Genomic DNA, 19,589 nt, shown 5'->3' on the forward strand with positions numbered 1-19,589 from the left:
AACACGCCTGGTCATGTGCTTCCAGTCAGCACGCGCAGATCAGCCAGGGGGCGTCCCCGCGAGGCCAGAACCATAGCACTGAGAAAGATAGAGCTGCTCAACCACAGACTGTAGTCTACTGTAGCCTACTGCCATAAAGTAGGCTTGAAGCACCCGATGATAATTTAACAATTTCCCAATAATGTAATTACACCTGAAAATGTAATACATTTGGACACTTAACTCAATCAAAAATGTAATAGAACCCAATGTTGTAATAACACAAGATGATATAGGCTAAGTAGGCTAATTAAATGTCCAGACAACAATTAAAATACAATTGTTCGGATAATGTAAAACCTTATTACCTACATTATTGTGAATGATTTACATTTTCAGGTTTACCATTTTCTACCCTCCCACCACACACACACACACACACACACACACACACACACACACACACACACACACACACACACACACACACACACACACACACACACACACACACACACACACACACACACACACACACACACACACACACACACACACACATTAAAGTCATGTGTTGCCAGTTCTGCTCTAGTCATCCAACATCTTGAATTTTCAACATAACACTGCCTTTTGTCATCCAAAGAAATTCTCAGAAGTTGGAATGGATCATGCAAGTATTAGGCCTAGACTACATCATAAGTCAGTTGTGGGCTGCATAGGCTAATAGAACAACATGGTCTCACAAAAGAACCAACATGGAACTAGCAGTAGGAGTTAGGTGAACTGTTAACAGATTAACACTTTGAGTAAACATTATAGGAAAAACCATAAAGACCTAAAGGAAAAATAATATATAGTTGACTTATATTTTAGCCTAATTACTTATTTAAAGGCATAATTTGGAATTGATTTTTGTTTAAAGTAAAGGCACGTATTCCCTCATGTTTGATCTATAAAGGAATTTGTTTTTTATTGGAAAGTTATGACATAGAGATAGAGTTGACTTTAGATTTATTTTCCTTAAAATCCGTGCAGAAAATGAACATTATATTGCACTTGCTAATAGTCAGTGACCCCCTCAATAAGAATGCATTAAAGGAGCAGCTAACGATAGGAATTTGTTTTAATATGTTTAAAAAATGACACATTTTGAACGAGTTGTAGTTGGGTAGTTATGACAATGGAGCTGACTAGCTTCATTTTTCTCAAAATCTGTACATCAACTTTCATATTGAAGGTGGTTATAGTTAACTGCAATACATGATTTGCTTGAAAAACTTTTTTTTCACAGCTCAAAAATGAATAAATAAAACCTGTTCGTTCGTGAAAGAGGACCTGACCAGATATTTTTCTCTCTCTACATTGCAGCTATCCCTCTGTGTGCATTTAAGAACTGATAATTCACTCAAAAATCAACTGAAGTAAAAGCATATTTTATTAATGTAGGTTATACAGGCCAAGTACAATACGGCAGGTGAACTAAGACCTCTGTAATGCATGTTTATGTCCCACGTGTCCTATCATCCTACTTTAGAGGTTAGTTTAAAGAGACAGGCCACATGACCCTTTTTTTGTCTGGCATTTACGGTACACAACTAGCAATTTGAGTTCAGATGTTTTACACAGATCACATTAATTACTAGAGAGGTCCTGCTTGTCTGCAAAGTAACCTGCAGAATGATCTTAATTTAGCTTTTTGAATCAAATGAATAAATAAATAAGTAAAGCTTTATTTAAACAGCACTTTTTAAGTGCTGCGCAAACACCATAGATAGTATAATAACACACAGAAATATAAATGATTAAACAGATAAAGTAAACATACACTATAATACAAAACACAAGGAGAGACACACCAAACTAAACAGAGAAAAATACAAGACAGGGAGGGACTTCAATTAGAAAGCTTTTCAATAAAAACTGGTTCAGTATCTGCTTAAACCATTAACAGTGAGTAAGATGATCAGATGGGTTGGGGCTAAAACAAAAAAGACAGAATCAACCTTTGTTTTGCATTCGGAGCTTGGAACACAGGACTGGAGTAGTCGAAAGGGGAATGAAGTACAAGGAAATCAGTAATGAACTTGGAGCATGTTCATGCAGTGCATCCATATACTGTATAGTATCACATACACATTATTATGTTATCAACAGGATCTTGCAGTTTATACTCAATCATACAGGAAGCAAATGGAGGGATGTGAGAGCAGGGTGATGTAGTACTGACAACAAGTTCTAGTTAATCGCCTGGCAGCTGCATTATGAAACAGTTGTAAATTGTTTAAAGAGATCCTATTATACTACTTTTCTGGTCTTAATTTCTTGTTAAAAACTGCTATAGAGCAACCTGACATGAATCACATCACAAAAAACTATGTAGATTTTCGGGACACTCTTCCTAGCGAGCACAGCAGTCTCTCTCTGCTCTCTACACACTGTTTTGAGCTTCTCCGCCCCCCCCCCCCCCCCTCCTGCTGCAAACCCCACTCCGTTGTGATTGGTTACCTTCCTTCCAGTAGCGGGAAATTTCAGAAAATTTCCAGGAAGGTGGGGGCATGCAGCCGGAGCTTGCCTGAGCGGCAGCATTACCATACATGGAAACATGACAGACACGATCCCAGCGTGACTCACACATACCGGAAATTTGAACAAGTTCGGCTCGACCGGCTGCCATAGTTTTTAGTGCTCTGCATAGCCACCCCAGACGGTCAGCAGGGAATACGTCGAAATGCATGTACGTAATTATTTGATACTGTAGTATGGTTAAACATGACTATAAATCATTATAACAACGTTTATAGGTCATAAAAGTCGAAAAGTATCATAGGTCCTCTTTAAGTTAGCTAGACAGCTTGAATAACAATAAACTAGATGTGAAAAATGAAATCCTGAATTGATAGTCTAAGATCAGTCAAATACATGATACATAAATTTTTCGCAATGTTTCCTAGCTGCAGAACAGAAGATCTGATGGGCTTAGTAACAGGATGATCAAAAGTCTTATGCTTAAAGATTATACCAAGATTCTCAGATTTGATATTGTATATGAGTGAAAGGGACCACTTAACACTTACTGCAGTGACTCAGATTTAACCTCTTAATACTGACTCCTCATCTGTATTTATAGAAAACTGGCCTTAGTCCTATGAGTGCATGGGCTCAGATTCAGTCTCTCCCAGTTTAGTATGTTTTAAAATGTTACATCCTAATACTGTTTACGTGGTGAATTGTTATTAAAAACGCAAAATGACAAATGCTCAATGATAAAATAAATGTTACACTATTGCTTGGCCCATCATCAAGAATTCCCCCAACCCTTGGATTTGTGTATTCCCCTAATCTAATGTAAGACACAATTAAAAACACATACAACCCTGATTTATTATTAACTTTTAAATGGGATTTAAAATATACCCAAACACATGCAGATTTCAATATACTTTATTACAATAAACATTGCATGCAGCATCAAGCCAAGGACAAAACAATGTGATCAAGCATCTGACTTTGACACAATCAGAGGAATTAACAACAAGGATTTAGTGATTTCACACCCAAGATTTACAGTACATATATCATGGCAGACAATGGTGAGGGTTCAGCGTTCTACAACAAACCATGTATATATGACAAGATACAGTATATGTGGAGACTGATCTTTTTATAGTGATATTTGTTCATCATGAGAATATGTCTCAAAACCTGGAGGCGTAAAGTTAAACATAAATGATGAGACACTGATGTTGGGAATGTGAAGAATTCTAGATTCCTGATAGACAAACAATAAAAAAAACATGGGGTTAATTTGATCCAATATAACCCAACAATAATAGAAAAATAAAACGTTGTTAAAGCAAAGCAATATATTGGTACTGGAGTAAGCCAGTATTGTGTCCTTGCTATTTTGACCCACGCCGGGTTCATATCAAACCCAGTTTTTTTGAGGGTGTACAATCGTGCGAACACACACTGCACACCGCCGCGCAGCGAGTTTACATAGAAAGTCAATGTTCACGGTTCACGCGGCCGCCGCAGAAGTTGAGAATATGGAACTTTTTGCCGCCGGCCGCGCCGCGATAGCCAATCAGCGTTGAGCTCCTCCCGACGTCACTCGCTTCGGGACGACTGACCATGACTGACAGAGGAAATTAACCTGCGATTCGCGCGGCTAACCGCCGCGCCGCGGAGTGCAGTGTGTTCGTACCTTAATTATAAGAAACATATAGTTTTCCTATGCAGTGAAAGAGTGATTGTCTTCTGTTCTGCTACAGTTTTTTGGAAATACTGGCCCTCTGGGCATAATACACAATATGCATTTATAAGGATTAAGAAAAATAAAAAAGATTGGAACTTGGCTGTTATCATATTAAACACAAGCAAGTTTGCTAATGAGGTCATAAATAAATGTAAAAGGGGTCAGACCTGATCACCAACAGCAAGGCTCTTTAACCTCACACACTCTCTGAAGCCGTCCACAATATTGAGCCAAATTAGTCATGTGATGAATGAACCCTTCTCACAATATTACAACCCATTCATTTCAATTAAAGCCCATCCCTGACCGTACACATAAAAAGCTGTTTCTGTGTCAGCAGCACCAACAAAAGATTGCAGCCACACATGAGTTACAACAATCACACACAATGTGCAATACATTCATTGCAGAACTCAAAACATTCACCAGGCAAACCAAACCTTGAATTCACCTCAAACAAAGGTTTATTAAGTGAGGCAGCATAGCCAGTAAAGACAAGTCTGCTGATGGGATGGGTATGTTGCAGTGAGGACGATAACAGCAAGGGATCATTGTTAAGTCAATTAAGTGAGAAGTTGCAGATAGAAAATGTAACATTTGTGACCTGCATCCTTTCCATTAATATGTGCCTTTGGGTTTTTGTAGATGTGCAATGACATATTTTCACATACATTGATTTGCAAAATCAAAAAGATCAGCCAAATGATAAATAACCACTACTTAGTAGACTGGACAACTGGACTTAAGACGGAAACACATCAGTGTTTATTATTCCCTTTATGAAATGATAATCTGCAACTTGAAGCTTATCATTTCAGTCCCAACTTTGGTCAATGGTTTGGCTCCTGCAATAGCTCAAAGGTCAGCTGCGTGATGTGCCGCCATGCTTGTTGGATGTGACGTGAGTCGGTGGGGCGCGCACAGATGGCAAAGCGCAGGACGAAGCGGCCGGAGAGCTGGCAGGGCACGAGGTGGATCTCTCTGCTCTTGGTGATCCTAGCCAGCAAGTTCTGGTTCAGCTCATTGGATCCCTAAGAGGAGGACGTAGAAATATGGCTCACGTATGTTGCATTTTTATAATGTTGGCTACCTGACATAAGGAGACCTATTAACTTAGAGATGTATTGAGCAGATGTTCCATTGTGATCATATCGTGGCTGACGTGCAGATAACTGTGTTCAGGTAGAATAGAACAAGGGGAGATGACTCACACTATCAATTTTCCCCCCATATGTCACATCTTATGCAAATCAGTTTATACTTTATACAAACACCACCAGCGCTTCATGATGTCAGTTAGATTTATATGCTTTTTAGCCATTTGAAGGGTAGATAACGGTGCCATAAATACTAGACCAGCACAATATAGACAGGTTTTGTATGTCACCTCACTTTCTGATACGACGTATTCAACAAATATTTGTATAACTTAAATACCTCAGTTTTCCCTCTACAAATGAAAACAACAATTGAACAAAGAATTCTCTCTTGGTGTTCCAGATGTCTGCGTAAGTCTCTACTCTGATCTATCAAAAGTGTGTATGAAATGGGTTTAAGGTGTTAAGGCAATTACATAAAGGAACATGCTGAATGAATCAGGTCATAGTATTCTATGATGTGGGATGTTGTTACCTTAAGCCTGAAGCAGACCAGTCCCAGGATGACCTCGGCGCAGATCTCAAACCTTTGGTCTGCTCGTACCAGACTCTCAAACTCTTTGGCCAAGTTCACTTGCTATGAAGAGAATATATACATTATCAGATGTGCTAAGCCTCATGCAGTGATGGTAAAATGTTCCCAATGATATACTTAATGACCACTTGTTTTCATTAGTCTGCAGAGATCTTCAGTAATGTCTAATGTACCCTTAAAGAAACTGCATCGAAAATGTAAAAGGCAAGTTAAAGGGCACAGTTAATATGAACTTAACCTACTACAGCCTATATACAATTTAATAGATTATCTGCTGGAAGAAATGTCAACAGTGGCCTGTTCCTTAAATATGATCTACCTCGGCAATTGAACAACTTTAGTCTCAACCAAGTAAAATCACTGAAGGCAATTTCAATGGTTTTCACTAGATGGCAGTGCAGCATCATTACACGGCACAGTGCTCTCAGATCAGACAACCTGTACCCCTGAGTGCAGTCTGTACCTCTTTCCTTTAACCCAGCAGTGTAGCACCGTACTGTGGACCAAATGTAACCATCTGTAACTATCTTTGACGTCTTTGATCCAAACGGCATGCTGAGGGATAGTACACATCCCGGTAGGAGGCACTGCCTAGGAGGCTCATTTCAACCAAAGTAAATTAGGTCTCACAGTAACCATGAAATCGTCAGAATGAAAAAGCTGCTCCCTGGAAATGTTATTTCTCTTCTTCGCAATCATATTCTAATGGCACTGTACGATCATACGTTCCAAACCGCCAACAATATGTATCCACTTATGATCAAAGAAAGCCTGTTGAGACACTGAACGCACGGTGAGTCTGCAAAATGTGCCAACATGCATTTATTCACATTTATATGGGTCACTTTTCCCGCCTTATACACTGACCTAAATGACCAACTGGTTGACCACCACCTTGTTTCCTCATTCCCAGCCAGTAATTCACCATCACTCAGAAGTGTTTACAAGCTAATATACTATAATGACCCCATTGTCCGTTTTGCTAATTACTGTAAGCTATGAGGCACGACTCATTTTCTACATGCTTTTGCCATTACAATCCTTCATTTTACAACTTCTTACTTGTGGGGGATAATTCATCAAGGTTTTATAGAAACAAAAAAAAGAACAACATAGCACATGACACATAGTGTATTTCCATTTGAACATATTGTCTGACTACAATGTTTAGCTTTACCAAAGACCAAAAGCACAGCTCAAACTGCTCTATCTAATGCAGAGGACAGATGTACATCAGAGTAGTGTGAGTAGTGTGTCATGGGTTATTGCTGCAGGGCTCAGTGCTGCGTCTGCTGCCTCTTCTTTTCAAGTGGAAAGTAAACACAAAACAGGCTCATTTGATTGACAGAGTGGACTGGAGGGGAGGAAGAGGAATATTATGGTGAGAGACAGGCAGGCAGGGGTGAGGGCATTGAGAAGAAATGTTGCTATAAAAAGAAGATAGAGACCAGACCTATATGATTGACAGGATATGCTGATGGAGGCAGAGATGAAGGCACAGAGGGGACTTTAGTAGTAAGGAGGATTAGGTCGGGTAAGGCGTGGGAGGGAGGGAGGGAGGAAGGGGATGGCATTTACCATAAAGAACCAGGCATATGTGATTGCCAGAAGTGTTTTTCGTTTTCAGGAGTGATTGACTGGGGATGAGCAGGGAGGAAGAAGATTGCTGACTCATGTCAGTATTGTTGTGCTAATATTTTAGTCATTGATATCAAAGCATGAGAAAGTCAGGGTTTGGGTTATGTAAATAAAACAACATAATTACCACAATCATATTATGCATTGAAAAAAGTCGCTTTAAAAAAAAGTTTTTAGACTATGTGATAATTGTGTTCAGATAATAATATAGATAGATTTTGTATATATATATATATATATTCAACGTAGATGGTTATGTTATGTGTAATAATTCAAAACATGATCTAAATGCCAGGGAATGATTACAATTATAACCAGGAATTTAAGAGCAAAGACTCATGTGGACTCCTTGGTTGGTCTCCTACCTTGCGTATATGAGCCTGCAGGCCTGTGAGCCCATACATACGGAAGACAAACCACATCTTAAGTGAGCGAAATCTTCTCCCCAGTGGAATCTGCCAGTGCTGCATTAAAGAGGAGGAAAGAGTAGCTTTAACATTTGCAGGCTAAAAATTAACCAGGGTATTTAAATGTCCACAACATTGTAGAAACTGAATGAATAATATATAACTTGCCCTATAATCTGTGACCAGGCCTGTTGAAAGAAAAACAGTTCAGGAATCAGTTAGAAAAAATCTCACATCTCATTATAATTGTGCACATTTCAAGTACACAACTTATATATATATATATAATATTAGATCCTGACCAAATGTCATTCAGATACAGGTCAAATTTCTCCTAATTGTAAAACAAAAGACAAACAGATTCTACAGTTTGCAATGATAAAGTTGAACAAATGTTCCACACTAACCATTATTAGCATCAACAATTATTATTATTATTATTAGTATTTTTGGAAGTTGTTCGAATGTCGAAAGTGTTGCTTTCATTGCGCCCACCTTCAATACATCACTGATCACAATACTGTCAGTACACACACACACACACACACACACACACACACACACACACACACACACACACACACACACACACACACACACACACACACACAGACCATTGGTCACAGATAGCTCGTCTCTAAATAATGGAGGCACATGATAGCTGGTGCTAATAACCTCTAATTAGATTGAGTCCAGATTGTATGAGTGAAGGCTTTTGTGGTGGGAGGCAGCAGTTCGTCTTTGTCCATGGCACAAATTATAGGGCAGATCCAACTCCATCTGCAGGCTTATAGAGAATGAAAACCAACGCACAGCAGTAGCGGCAGCAGACACGTAGAGCATCGTATAGACCTTTATATGAAAAGTTTCTGCTGTGATTTGGCGCTTTATAAATACAATTGACTTGCATTGACTTTACATACAGTATACACAGGCAATCAGATAATGGGGATTTGGAATCTTAAGTCTAATGTTAGTGCAGCAGCAGTGTGTAAATGTCTAGATATGGGTAACTAATCTTAAATGTATTGTGAAGTTATTAAGCTGGCTTCAAGGAGCCAACATTACACACTAACCCAAACCTCCTAAAACTTTAAAACCTTTCACCAACACCTCCCTCTGAAGGTCTAAAGCCCAGATTGGTCCTGACAAACATGTGCAACACCACACGGTCTGGCTGTCACACATGTATCCTCATGCCTGTGTTTATCTGGTCTAGGCCACCCTTCACTGCATTTGAAGTCGTTGGTGTGACGCTTCAGCAGTTTTTGATGAATAGGAAATGTGTTCATTTTGTCTAGAATAAGCACATTAACCACCTTTCTCACAATAACAACAGTAAACAAGGTTGAAACTGTCTGCTGATGTCATTGTGTTATGCATAACACCCCAATGTTCATCTGACCTCATCTGTTATCACTAATGACTCAAATTAATAGTTGATAACATAAAATACATAAAATATATTAAAGAGAAAATGACTTTACCTGACTCCTGGTTTTCATGTTTCAGGTAGAATGGTTCCACCTTGAAGGCTCCAATGATGTCCTGTCTCCTCCTAACCCTGTTGATAAGTGTTGACAAGCAAAAACAAATATTTTCACCAAATACTGTATTACCGGACTACTTAATCTTGCAAAAAAGAAATTACACTGTTATACTTACGTTGTTTTTGCTATGTCAAACATGATAATAATTAAATAATTATTTAATGTAGAGTTAACACACTTACAAAACAATATGGTTAATGGTAGTTTAGGGCCCCCCTTGTGTTAATACAGTATCTCACAAAAGTGAGTACACCCCTCACATTTATTCAAATATTTCATTATATCTTTTCATGGGACAACACTGAAGAAATGACACTTTGATACAATGTAAAGTAGTCAGTGTACAGCTTGTATAACAGTGTACATTTACTGTCCCCTCAAAATAACTCAACACACAGCCATTAATGTCTAAGGTGCTGGCAACAAAAGTGAGGCAACAAAAGTACACCCCTTGGTGAAAATGTCCAAATTGGGCCCAAAGTGTTAATATTTTGTGTGGCCACTATATTTTTCCAGCACTGCCTTAACCCTCTTGGGCGTGGAGTTCACCAGAGCTTCACAGGTTGCCACTGGAATCCTCTTCCAGTCATTCATGACGACATCAAGGAGCTTGTGGATATTAGAGACCTTGCGCTTCTCTATCTTCCGTTTGAGGATGCCCCAAATATGCTCAATAAGGTTTAGGTCTGGAGACATGCTTGGCCAGTCCATCACCTTTACCCTCAGCTTTTTTAGCAAGGCAGTGGTCGTTTGGAGGTGTGTTAGGGGTCGTTATCATGTTGCAATACTGCCCGCGGCCCAGTTTCCAAAGGGAGGGGATCATGCTCTGCTTCAGTATGGCACAGTACATGTTGGCATTCAGGGAACTGTAGTTCCCCAGTGCTGGCAGCATTCATGCAGCCCCAGACCATGACACTCCAACCACCATGCTTGACTATAGGCAAGACACACTTTTCTTTGTACTCCTCACCTGGTTGCCGCCCCATACACTTGACACCATCTGAACCAAATAAGTTTATCTTGGTCTAATCAGACCACAGGACATGGTTGCAGTAATCCATGTCCTTAGGCTGCTTGTCTTCAGCAAACTGTTTGCGGGCTTTCTTTTGCATCATCTTTAGAAGAGGCTTCCTTCTGGGACGACAGCCATGCAGACCAGTATGATGCAGAGTGCGGCGTATGGTCTGAGCACTGACAGGTTGACCCCCCCACCCCTTCAAGACATGCAGCAATGCTGGCAGTATTCATAGGTCTATTTTCCAAAGCCAACCTCTGGATATGACCCTGAGCAAGTGCACTCAACCTTCGTAAACTGGGCTGCAGGGCAGTATTGCAACATAATAACAACCCCAAACACACCTCCAAGATGACCATTGCCTTGCTACAGAAGCTGAGGGTACAGATGATGGACTGGCCAAGTATGTCTCCAGACCTAAACCCTATTGAGCATCTGTGGGGCATTCTCAAACAGGAGGTGGAGGAGTGCAAGGTCTCTAATATCCACCAGCTCCGTGATGTCGTCATGAATGAGTGGAAGAAGATTACAGTGGCAACCTATGAAGCTCTGGTGAACTCCATGCCCAAGAGGGTTAAGGCAGTGCTGGAAAATAATGGTGGCCACACAAAATATTGGCACTTTGGGCGCAATTTGGACATTTTCACTTAGGGGTGTACTCACTTTTGACATTAATGGCTGTGTGTCGAGTTATTTTGAGGGAACAGTAAATTAACACTGTTATACAAGCTGTACACTGAAGTGTCATTTCTTTAGTGTTGTCCCATGAAGAAATGTGAGGGGTGTACTCACTTTTGTGAGATACTGTATATCATTATTTATTTGCTACACTGTAACACACCATATTTCTTGTATGTTGTTCTAGATCAGACTGTATAGTGTATGTGTATTCTATCTCACTACTACTGCATTACATCTCTATGAAAAGGTGTCATGAGAATATGAGACAGAATCCATAAAGGATATCTTAATGGCAACAGGTATCATGTCAGTAGTGACAGACTGGGCTAGAGGTGATGGAAAAGGGTTTAAGAACCTCTTTCTCTGACCAAATGACAGGGTTTGAAACCCCTGTGTTGTTTCCATCTTGTGCAGAGCATGTCTCGTTTTGTTTGCTGCTGACAGAAGGGGCAGATGGAAGGCGTAGTTCTATTTTTACTGTGCAAATGATCCAGGTGTTGATGGATATCAATTTGGTGATGGCACTATAGAATCAATATCAATATCCTTTATTTATAGAGTGTTTCGTTATGGGACCATGAGTCACTCTGAGGTTAATCCGTGGAATTATTCTGAAATATTGCAAAATACAAACGTTGCCAAATGCTTTGAAAAGCCTTAAAGACTCTCCATTTATTACACAGGTGATCTTTGTATCACATAGTATATCAACGTTCTCCGTGTATCCGCAGCAATAATGTAGGCTACAAGGTATTGGTTATGTTGGATGCTGAAAATGAAGCAACTCACCACATTGCAGAGCAGTCAAAGTTGACTAAAAGCCATTTGTGTGGGTTGAAGTTGAATGAGTCTGCAAACTTCAAGAGAAGAAAAAAAAATGATGAAGCCACATTGATGTCTCAATGGAATGGCGGATATAAAATAACAAACCATAGCACAAACCATTAATACTTTTATTTAATATCAGTAGGTTTTAGTAAGATGTGCATACTGCTGCTTTGTTCATTTTGTATTATAAATGATTAAAAATGAGTTTGTTGGAAATCACCCTAATACACATTTGTTTACGAATGCTAACAAATGACAGAGACAACCTTTTCACCAAGAGCATTATCTAGACTGAAGCATGCAGGCACAATTTATTTGAAATGCAAAAGAGGAACATCCAGCCAACAGCTTGCAAGGCACAAGGAAAATAACCCTTTCCCGGCCTTCTTTATTCAAAGAGAGACAAACATTTTCTAATCTGTCGCCATCTTTTTGTTTGTTATCTTTTGTAATATCCTTTTCTCTACCACCATAAATGCAATAACGCATAGAGAGACAATATGAGACAGACTCCTTGCAGTTGCCATGCTGACTGATTCAAAGGGGGCTGGTTGCCAGCTCACCCATCACTCATATCCTAGCAACCATCCCCTCCAGCAGGGCTGCACCCTCAGCCTAAAAAGATTGGCTTCTTACGTCATTTCCTTGTCCATAATTCCCATTGATCTCATAATGTTTCATAGTTTTACGCTTTGACAAATAATTCTGTGTGGTTTAAATAAGTTTGTGGACTTGTAATCCCTTCTCCACTTCCTTAAAGAGGTATCTTAAATTCACATTGCATTTGAAATACCAAGAAACCTAAAATACAGAGAAAAGTGTTTGGAAAAATGTTTTACTCTACCTATCCAACAGCTACATTTACAGCTATCGGTAATTGGAGAAAATATGAAACAACAGTTGGTCCTTTAAGAGTCGAGTCGGTTTGTCTCCCCACCAACATTCTTTAAACTTGTGTGTCTAATAAACAGTGATATATAAAGGTCTAACGCTGCCTCAGGAAATTACTCTGTCCTTATCTCTGCGTCTCGGCACAGCTTTGGGAGCCACAGCTGCCTAGGCAGCCTCAAAAGGCAGATTGATGTTGCTGCACTGATGTTGATTGTTCGGCATATTACTCACTCTCACACGCTTCCTCCTTGACATTAACGTTATGCCCTTTTCAAACAGAAATAAAGCAGCTGGATGTAATCAGTGTGTGGCTACTGTGTCCTTTCATAGATGGTATGAGAGATATTTTACAACCAATTGAACCGAAATCAGTTATCTTGTCATTCAGCAGCAACACCTATGCAAGTGGATACACACTCATCATTTATCCATCCTACACATAGGCTACAGATATTAGCGAGATTAAAATCCCAGTGTGTCATGTTTGCAATTAGAATTCTTGGAGCAAACTAGTCATAAAGATGTTGCCAAAACACTGCCGTGTTCTGATTATATAAAGTGTCCATGCACTGTGTTGTACACACCTCAACGCCATTTAACAAAGGCCTAAATTCCGGACAGATAAATGCACTCCCAGCATATGCAGCATCAACGTGAATCCAGATATTTTCCCCATTACCTGCAACAGACAATACACAGATATCAACAGAGGTTATCAACATCTGGAAAATAATCACTTTTGTCAATCCAGATTTGATAACCTGGACATAAAATACAAACTATTGCAAACTATTATTTAATTTTTTTACTTACTTATACTAATAGTTTTTTTTTCACATACTCCCATACTTAATCTGGATTTCCTTTCTAAACATCCTGTTCCTTATTATCCTAATGTGTGCTTTAAAGCTAACAGAGCCAACCAGGCTTTAGAATCTTTTGACTGTTGTAAAACAAACAAAAAATTATATGTGTGCTGTTGCGACAGACTCACAGAAAGGCCCCAGCTCGGCAATAGGATCAAAAGCACATGATGGAGTGGTGCCGAGAGTCCCACAGAACTGAAAGACACAAACATTCAACACCCTTAACTGCTTTGGCATCCTGCTTCTTTTCTCAACAATGACAGATTGAATTATTTTTATAATTTTATAAAAGAAAATTTGTAATTGCACCTACTGTAACATACTGTATATATATTTTTTCACAAATACAGATACACATCTTTAGTACAACCTATATCTGGAAATCAATTTGGATATAACGAGATGAGATATACAGAGATGATGGATCTGCTGGATCTTTACAGCCTCCTGAATATTGTTCACTGATAGTGATCTGTAGGTCCAGGTGAGACGGGGTGATTGCCATAACCAGATAGACATACATTAGGTTCACCAGAAACAATGTTATCCTTCAACAGAAGCTTCAGGGGGTGCACAGACAAATTGAATCATTGTGGCAGTTAATAAGGGGGTTGTAAGGTTTATATGTGTGGAAATCTCAATCCGATGACAGATGACTGTCATTCAATGGAAGGAAGGATTTACAACATCTAATTTTGGAGATGTCGCTGTATGTGTTTATACTGTACGTGTTAGCTCTGTGCCAAGTTGGGTGATAGGTGCGGTCTTTACGTACATAGAAAGGAATGAGTCCAGCGGCTTTGTCCTCCTCCACCATTTTCTTCAGCATGTCCCCTCTGATAGCGTAGCTCTCGTCTGTGGGAACCTTCCTCATCATCACTCCTCCAATGAGAGCAGCACGCTCCACTGAGGAATGAGCCTTAGGAGGAAAGAGATACAGTACAACCATTGGGAGAAACACAATATAGGAGTCGTACAGTCCCTCCTGCTTCAGGCCAGAAGAAAAAAAGTATTTGGAGTTGAACAGCAAATTTCATATGAAAGGATACCGATTGATTTCATATGATGAATTAATTTGTTACAATTTGTCAGTTTACAGGGGATAGTGTTCCTGTCAAACCTTACAACACCCAATTCTTCTATATTATGCATGTTTTTGATGTATATTTGAAACATGCTGAAAAAAAGAGGGATGATGTAGTTTCCCGTCTGCGGGGTTGTTGAATTTTAGATCTACTTTTACCAAATTTACCTCAGCTGACTGCATCGCCCACCTCCTCACCTGTTTCTTATTTGCTTATGAGTCACACATTACATAACTGTGTACCTGCCTGGCTGTCTATTTACCAACCTATAACATTGCCTTCATTGAATTACGCATTCATTCAACCTTCCCAATCCTTGTTGCTTTGCAAACAGCAGCATTGATAGAAGGAACTGACCAAAATGGACCCAGCTAATTAAGTATTATCTGCCGATGACCGTGTGGATGTAGTGCTAGAGACAATACAGTGCCTCCTCGGCCACTGTAAAGATGGCATTGTTTATGTCAAGAGGGCATCTTTGAACCTTTATCTGAGACTGGGTTAGCTAATTGGTTACCATGATTAAAGGAACATTTGACAGCCACTCTAACATCCCTTTTAGCGACTAGCCCAAGCCTCATCACAGGGCATGTAAGCAGCGCATAAAGCAGCGTGTAACAGCGGTTTCACCTGCTACAGTGGCCATGTCCGTTTCGTGGCAGTTGCTGTGTGTCAGGAGAAACGGAAGCAATATTGTCTGCTTTGTTCAGGGCAAGGGAGGACACAATCTCAAATGCTATGCAAAACATAACATCAGATTTTGTTCCAAAGATGAACAGTCCCCCAGAACCTTGGGATTGATCAACCTGTAGTGTACCTGGACCTGTACCGCCTGCCTTGTCATTTACCAACCTATACCGGCCTCTAAGATTTATTTCATTATACATCACTCATTCATTCAACCTGCTGTTGCCTCAACTGCCTGGGTCTGGGCCCAATCCTGTTACCTCACTTAACACCACCATGACAAACAGAGCAGTGTTCTTCAGTAGAAAAAGCACAACAAACTGCCCTGCCTCTAAAGGTCTGTGTGGCCCTCAGGCGACTCACTAACCCAATCACAAAGTCAGACTGCTATTAAACCTGATCAGAGCTACTGCCTGACTGACCCTCTGTCTCAGTCAATCACTGGAAAACTCTTTCAAGGGTACCGAGGTAACCTTTGATGATCTGAGTTCACATGGAGCGCCGTTTGGTAAGGTCAGCATATTTGTGAATGCACCGCAGTGTGTTTTGTTTTACAGCACTGGCTATTTAGTAACGAGTGTCGTAAAACATGAAGTCATAAGTACATGTTATGGTGACATTGTGGTATCACTGAACTTTGTATAGACCTTTCCTACGTCCCATGGCACGCAGTCAAGTGTAATGTAAAGCATAGATGTAGGCCCCTTTAAACAACATTTTTAATATCTGAACATTTTCAACAAAACTTTTTGTGAAATTTGGTTGCAATTAAACGAATCAAAGTTAGCTAAGCCTCAACAATAAACAGGACATGAGCAAGATTTGAAATGTATTTTTGTGCTGACCTGCTCAGAGGTGTACGCCACCAGTTTGGAGAAGATTTCGGCCTCAGATTGGTCTGGGTTTGAAGTGTGGATGCGGCAGACTGCTTTGCAGCGGGCAGCGAGCAAGGACATCAGGGTGGCCTCACTGGCGGTGCCCTGTTGAAAAATATGAGGGAACTTGTAAAGCAATGCTGCCCCACTGTATCAAATGTGAATACAACCAGTATTAACGAAAGCAAAAATCAAATACATGAAGTATTTGACGTGTTGACCTGTGGGAACAGTGCAGTTTCAGCTACCAGCCGTCACCACTACTATTAAAACAGTATGGTGTCTATACTTCCTATTTAAATGTGCATGTCAATAGCACATTTTTTAGTGATACACTTTAAACGTGATAGGATACTACTATAAGCTTTTCTGTTTTTGGTTTTGGTTTATTGCAGGCCTGTTGTCTTCATATAATTGCATGTATAATTACACCCACACTTTGTAATAAAAAAACACACATAAACCCACAGAGCTGAACATGTACTATGTGCAGTTAGATATATTAGATATTCCCCTTGAAGTGAACACTATGACACCTCTGTGTCGGCATTCAAGGAGAAAAAAATGACTGAATTTAGAAACTGTGTCTTGAGTCATCATCAAGCCAGCCTGATACTGCATGTATCGTTTGAGGCCACATAATAAAGAGAAGTGTGGCGTCTGAGGGATCTGCGGAGATTACCACGGGAAAATCAATTGAATTGTCAAATCATTCAATCAATAAGCACATCTCTTTCACCAAACAACAAGGCAAATATAGGATATGTAATTTGTGTTGAAACAAATGCAGAGGTAGGGTAAAATTAAGCCAGCCTTGTAAGAGGTGATGGACACAGGATGGATCAATCAATCAACCAATCCATCAAACTAGCTCAAATAAACTGAACAAAGAAAAGCAAACATCCTGCAAACAACTGCAAAGCTTACCCAAGTACACTTCCTGTCATTCATTTTCCTGCTTACAAAGTACATTAAGCACTACCCTGAGATATATTCGTGAGCATACCATGTACCCATATATATTAGCCTCTAATCCTACCTTTCAAATGTAACTGAGCAGTCATTTTACCTGTTGCAAATGTTCCCCCTTATCAACTGAAAATAAAAAATTGCACAATTTATGTTTAAAGGTGGGAAGTGCTGTTCGACAGCTACGACAGATGTGTGGAAAAGAAAACTCTAGTTTGTGTCTTTAACAACTGAATAATCACACACTATTTTAAAATGAATCTAATGAACTCATTTAGTTCATTAGAATGTGCAAACAATTGTAATTTTAAATTTATTTTAATCGTAGGACAACTGAATTGTTCTGCCACCAAAGTCTAATGACTCACACAAAACGGAAATCTAAGGTCACCAGAGGGTCTTTTGAAACCATCCCATTTCCCTTTTGTGTTGCTATAATGTTTATAATAATATGCTTCCAATGTGCTGTCTCAACACTCATTAGCACTGCTGCACTGAGAAGAGCCCCCTTCGTTGCCATAGTGAGCTGGTAAGCTACACTTAAAAAGGAGAGACAGAAAAAAAAATCAACGAAAAACCAAATGAGCACGTACACAAACACATAAACACACCCTCACACTCAGGTGGTCACAATAGAAGAGGCATGAAATGATCTGTCATCAGATTGCACTCTCATGCTCTCATGCACTACTCACCATCCCGAAAGAACACACACACATACACACACACACACACACACACACACACACACACACACACACACACACACACACACACACACACACACACACACACACACACACACACACACACACACACACACACACACACACACACACACACACACACATATATAGATCCTCTGCTGCTGCTTCTGTGTGTCTGTCAATGGCACACTAAACTAATGCTTAGCCCTTCGCCACACGAAACAATCCACCGTCAACTTCATCTCTGTCTCCTGGTGGATGACATATTAAAAGGCAATCTCCAGCCAATTTTCAGGTGTTGTGAACAAGACACGGAGAAAGACACTTCACTACAAATCAATAGACAAATTGTTATTTGAATATGGGTTCAGCTGCAGTCAGTTGTGTGAATGCGTCTAAACGTCTTCCTTTTTCTGAATGTCAAACTGGCAAGTAAAGTTGTGAAAGGATTTACAACAGCAAAAAAAGTCACATGTTTATAAGCCTTTGACTTGGCTTAACACATGTGAGTATATACAAGAGCAGAAGTTGGTTCGACTCCCTGGTCTGCCTGAGAACATTGTTGCACAGGTGGAGTAAACAGAGACAAATACGGACAAAGGACCCTTACCTGAATGACACCCCCTCCAAGGCCATCAGTCCCTGCTATGAACTGCTCAGGCAGTGTCAGCATCTTCCCCAGCCAATCTAACATCACCGTCTCCAGCTCTGTACAGGCTGGGCTGGCAGCCTGAAAACACGCATCCAACATACACATGCAGATCTTTAATGTTCCGCGTTGGCATATACATATGAACTAAACTTAAAAAGACGATCTTGAAATATTGAGTCAGATACAGCGACATAGTCCAGTGTTTGTTACCCAGGAAAATCCAATACAGCCGATGGCACCACACAGCATGTCAGCCAACATGGCAGGGTAAGAGGAGGCAGATGCATAGTAGGCAAAGAAGTTTGGGCTGTGCCAGTGGGTGATCTGGAAAAAAAGATAAAACCATGCAGATACTTAATTTGAAAACAAGAGCTACCCTATTTCTTGATGAGTTTGCCAAAAGTATTGTTTACCATGTAATTAGTGAACAATGCTAATTTTTAATTATATCAAGCCAGCAATTTATGGTGTAACAGGTTGTCTAGCACTACTGGAAATTATTTAGGAAAGAAAAGTAATTATGTGTGCTGTTTTCCTTCTGTGTATTCCACATGCTACACCTCTCTGTTATTCTTCTATGTGCTGTGCTGCTGTTGTGAGATGTGACATGAAATGTGTTGACTGTGTATTGCCTTCCATGTGGCTGGTATGTTTGTAACTTTTTATTGTGTCAATGGCATGATGGGTGTTGGAAATGTTGTGAGCTGCTGTCTTTTTAGCTGGGCTGAAAGTGTTTGTTTTTGTGCCGCTGTTTGTCGCCTTCTGTGTTGTTTGGATGGTCTGTGTGTGTGTGTGTGTGTGTGTGTGTGTGT

The 19,589-nt window shown here is 40.0% G+C and overlaps 1 protein-coding gene across 1 annotated transcript in view; it reads right to left on the reverse strand.

Moving 5' to 3' along the window:
• Positions 1-5,064: 5,064 nt before the first annotated feature.
• ddc (dopa decarboxylase) overlaps positions 5,065-19,589 on the reverse strand; it is a gene marked incomplete at its 3' end in the record, with an annotated part of 16,534 nt that continues 2,009 nt past the window's right edge. The window contains exons 3-14 of the mRNA XM_080038796.1: positions 18,988-19,101; positions 18,736-18,855; positions 16,420-16,554; positions 14,578-14,721; positions 13,931-13,997; positions 13,521-13,615; positions 12,007-12,074; positions 9,459-9,535; positions 8,140-8,159; positions 7,930-8,028; positions 5,867-5,968; positions 5,065-5,265 (exon numbers count right to left, since the gene is read on the reverse strand). Coding sequence (XP_079894922.1) covers positions 5,065-5,265; positions 5,867-5,968; positions 7,930-8,028; positions 8,140-8,159; positions 9,459-9,535; positions 12,007-12,074; positions 13,521-13,615; positions 13,931-13,997; positions 14,578-14,721; positions 16,420-16,554; positions 18,736-18,855; positions 18,988-19,101 — 1,242 coding nt within the window. The remainder of the gene's footprint in view (positions 5,266-5,866; positions 5,969-7,929; positions 8,029-8,139; positions 8,160-9,458; positions 9,536-12,006; positions 12,075-13,520; positions 13,616-13,930; positions 13,998-14,577; positions 14,722-16,419; positions 16,555-18,735; positions 18,856-18,987; positions 19,102-19,589) is intronic.

Source organism: Ammodytes marinus (genome assembly GCF_949987685.1).
Source record: "Ammodytes marinus genome assembly, chromosome: 13".
Classification (NCBI taxonomy): Eukaryota; Metazoa; Chordata; class Actinopteri; order Uranoscopiformes; family Ammodytidae; genus Ammodytes; species Ammodytes marinus.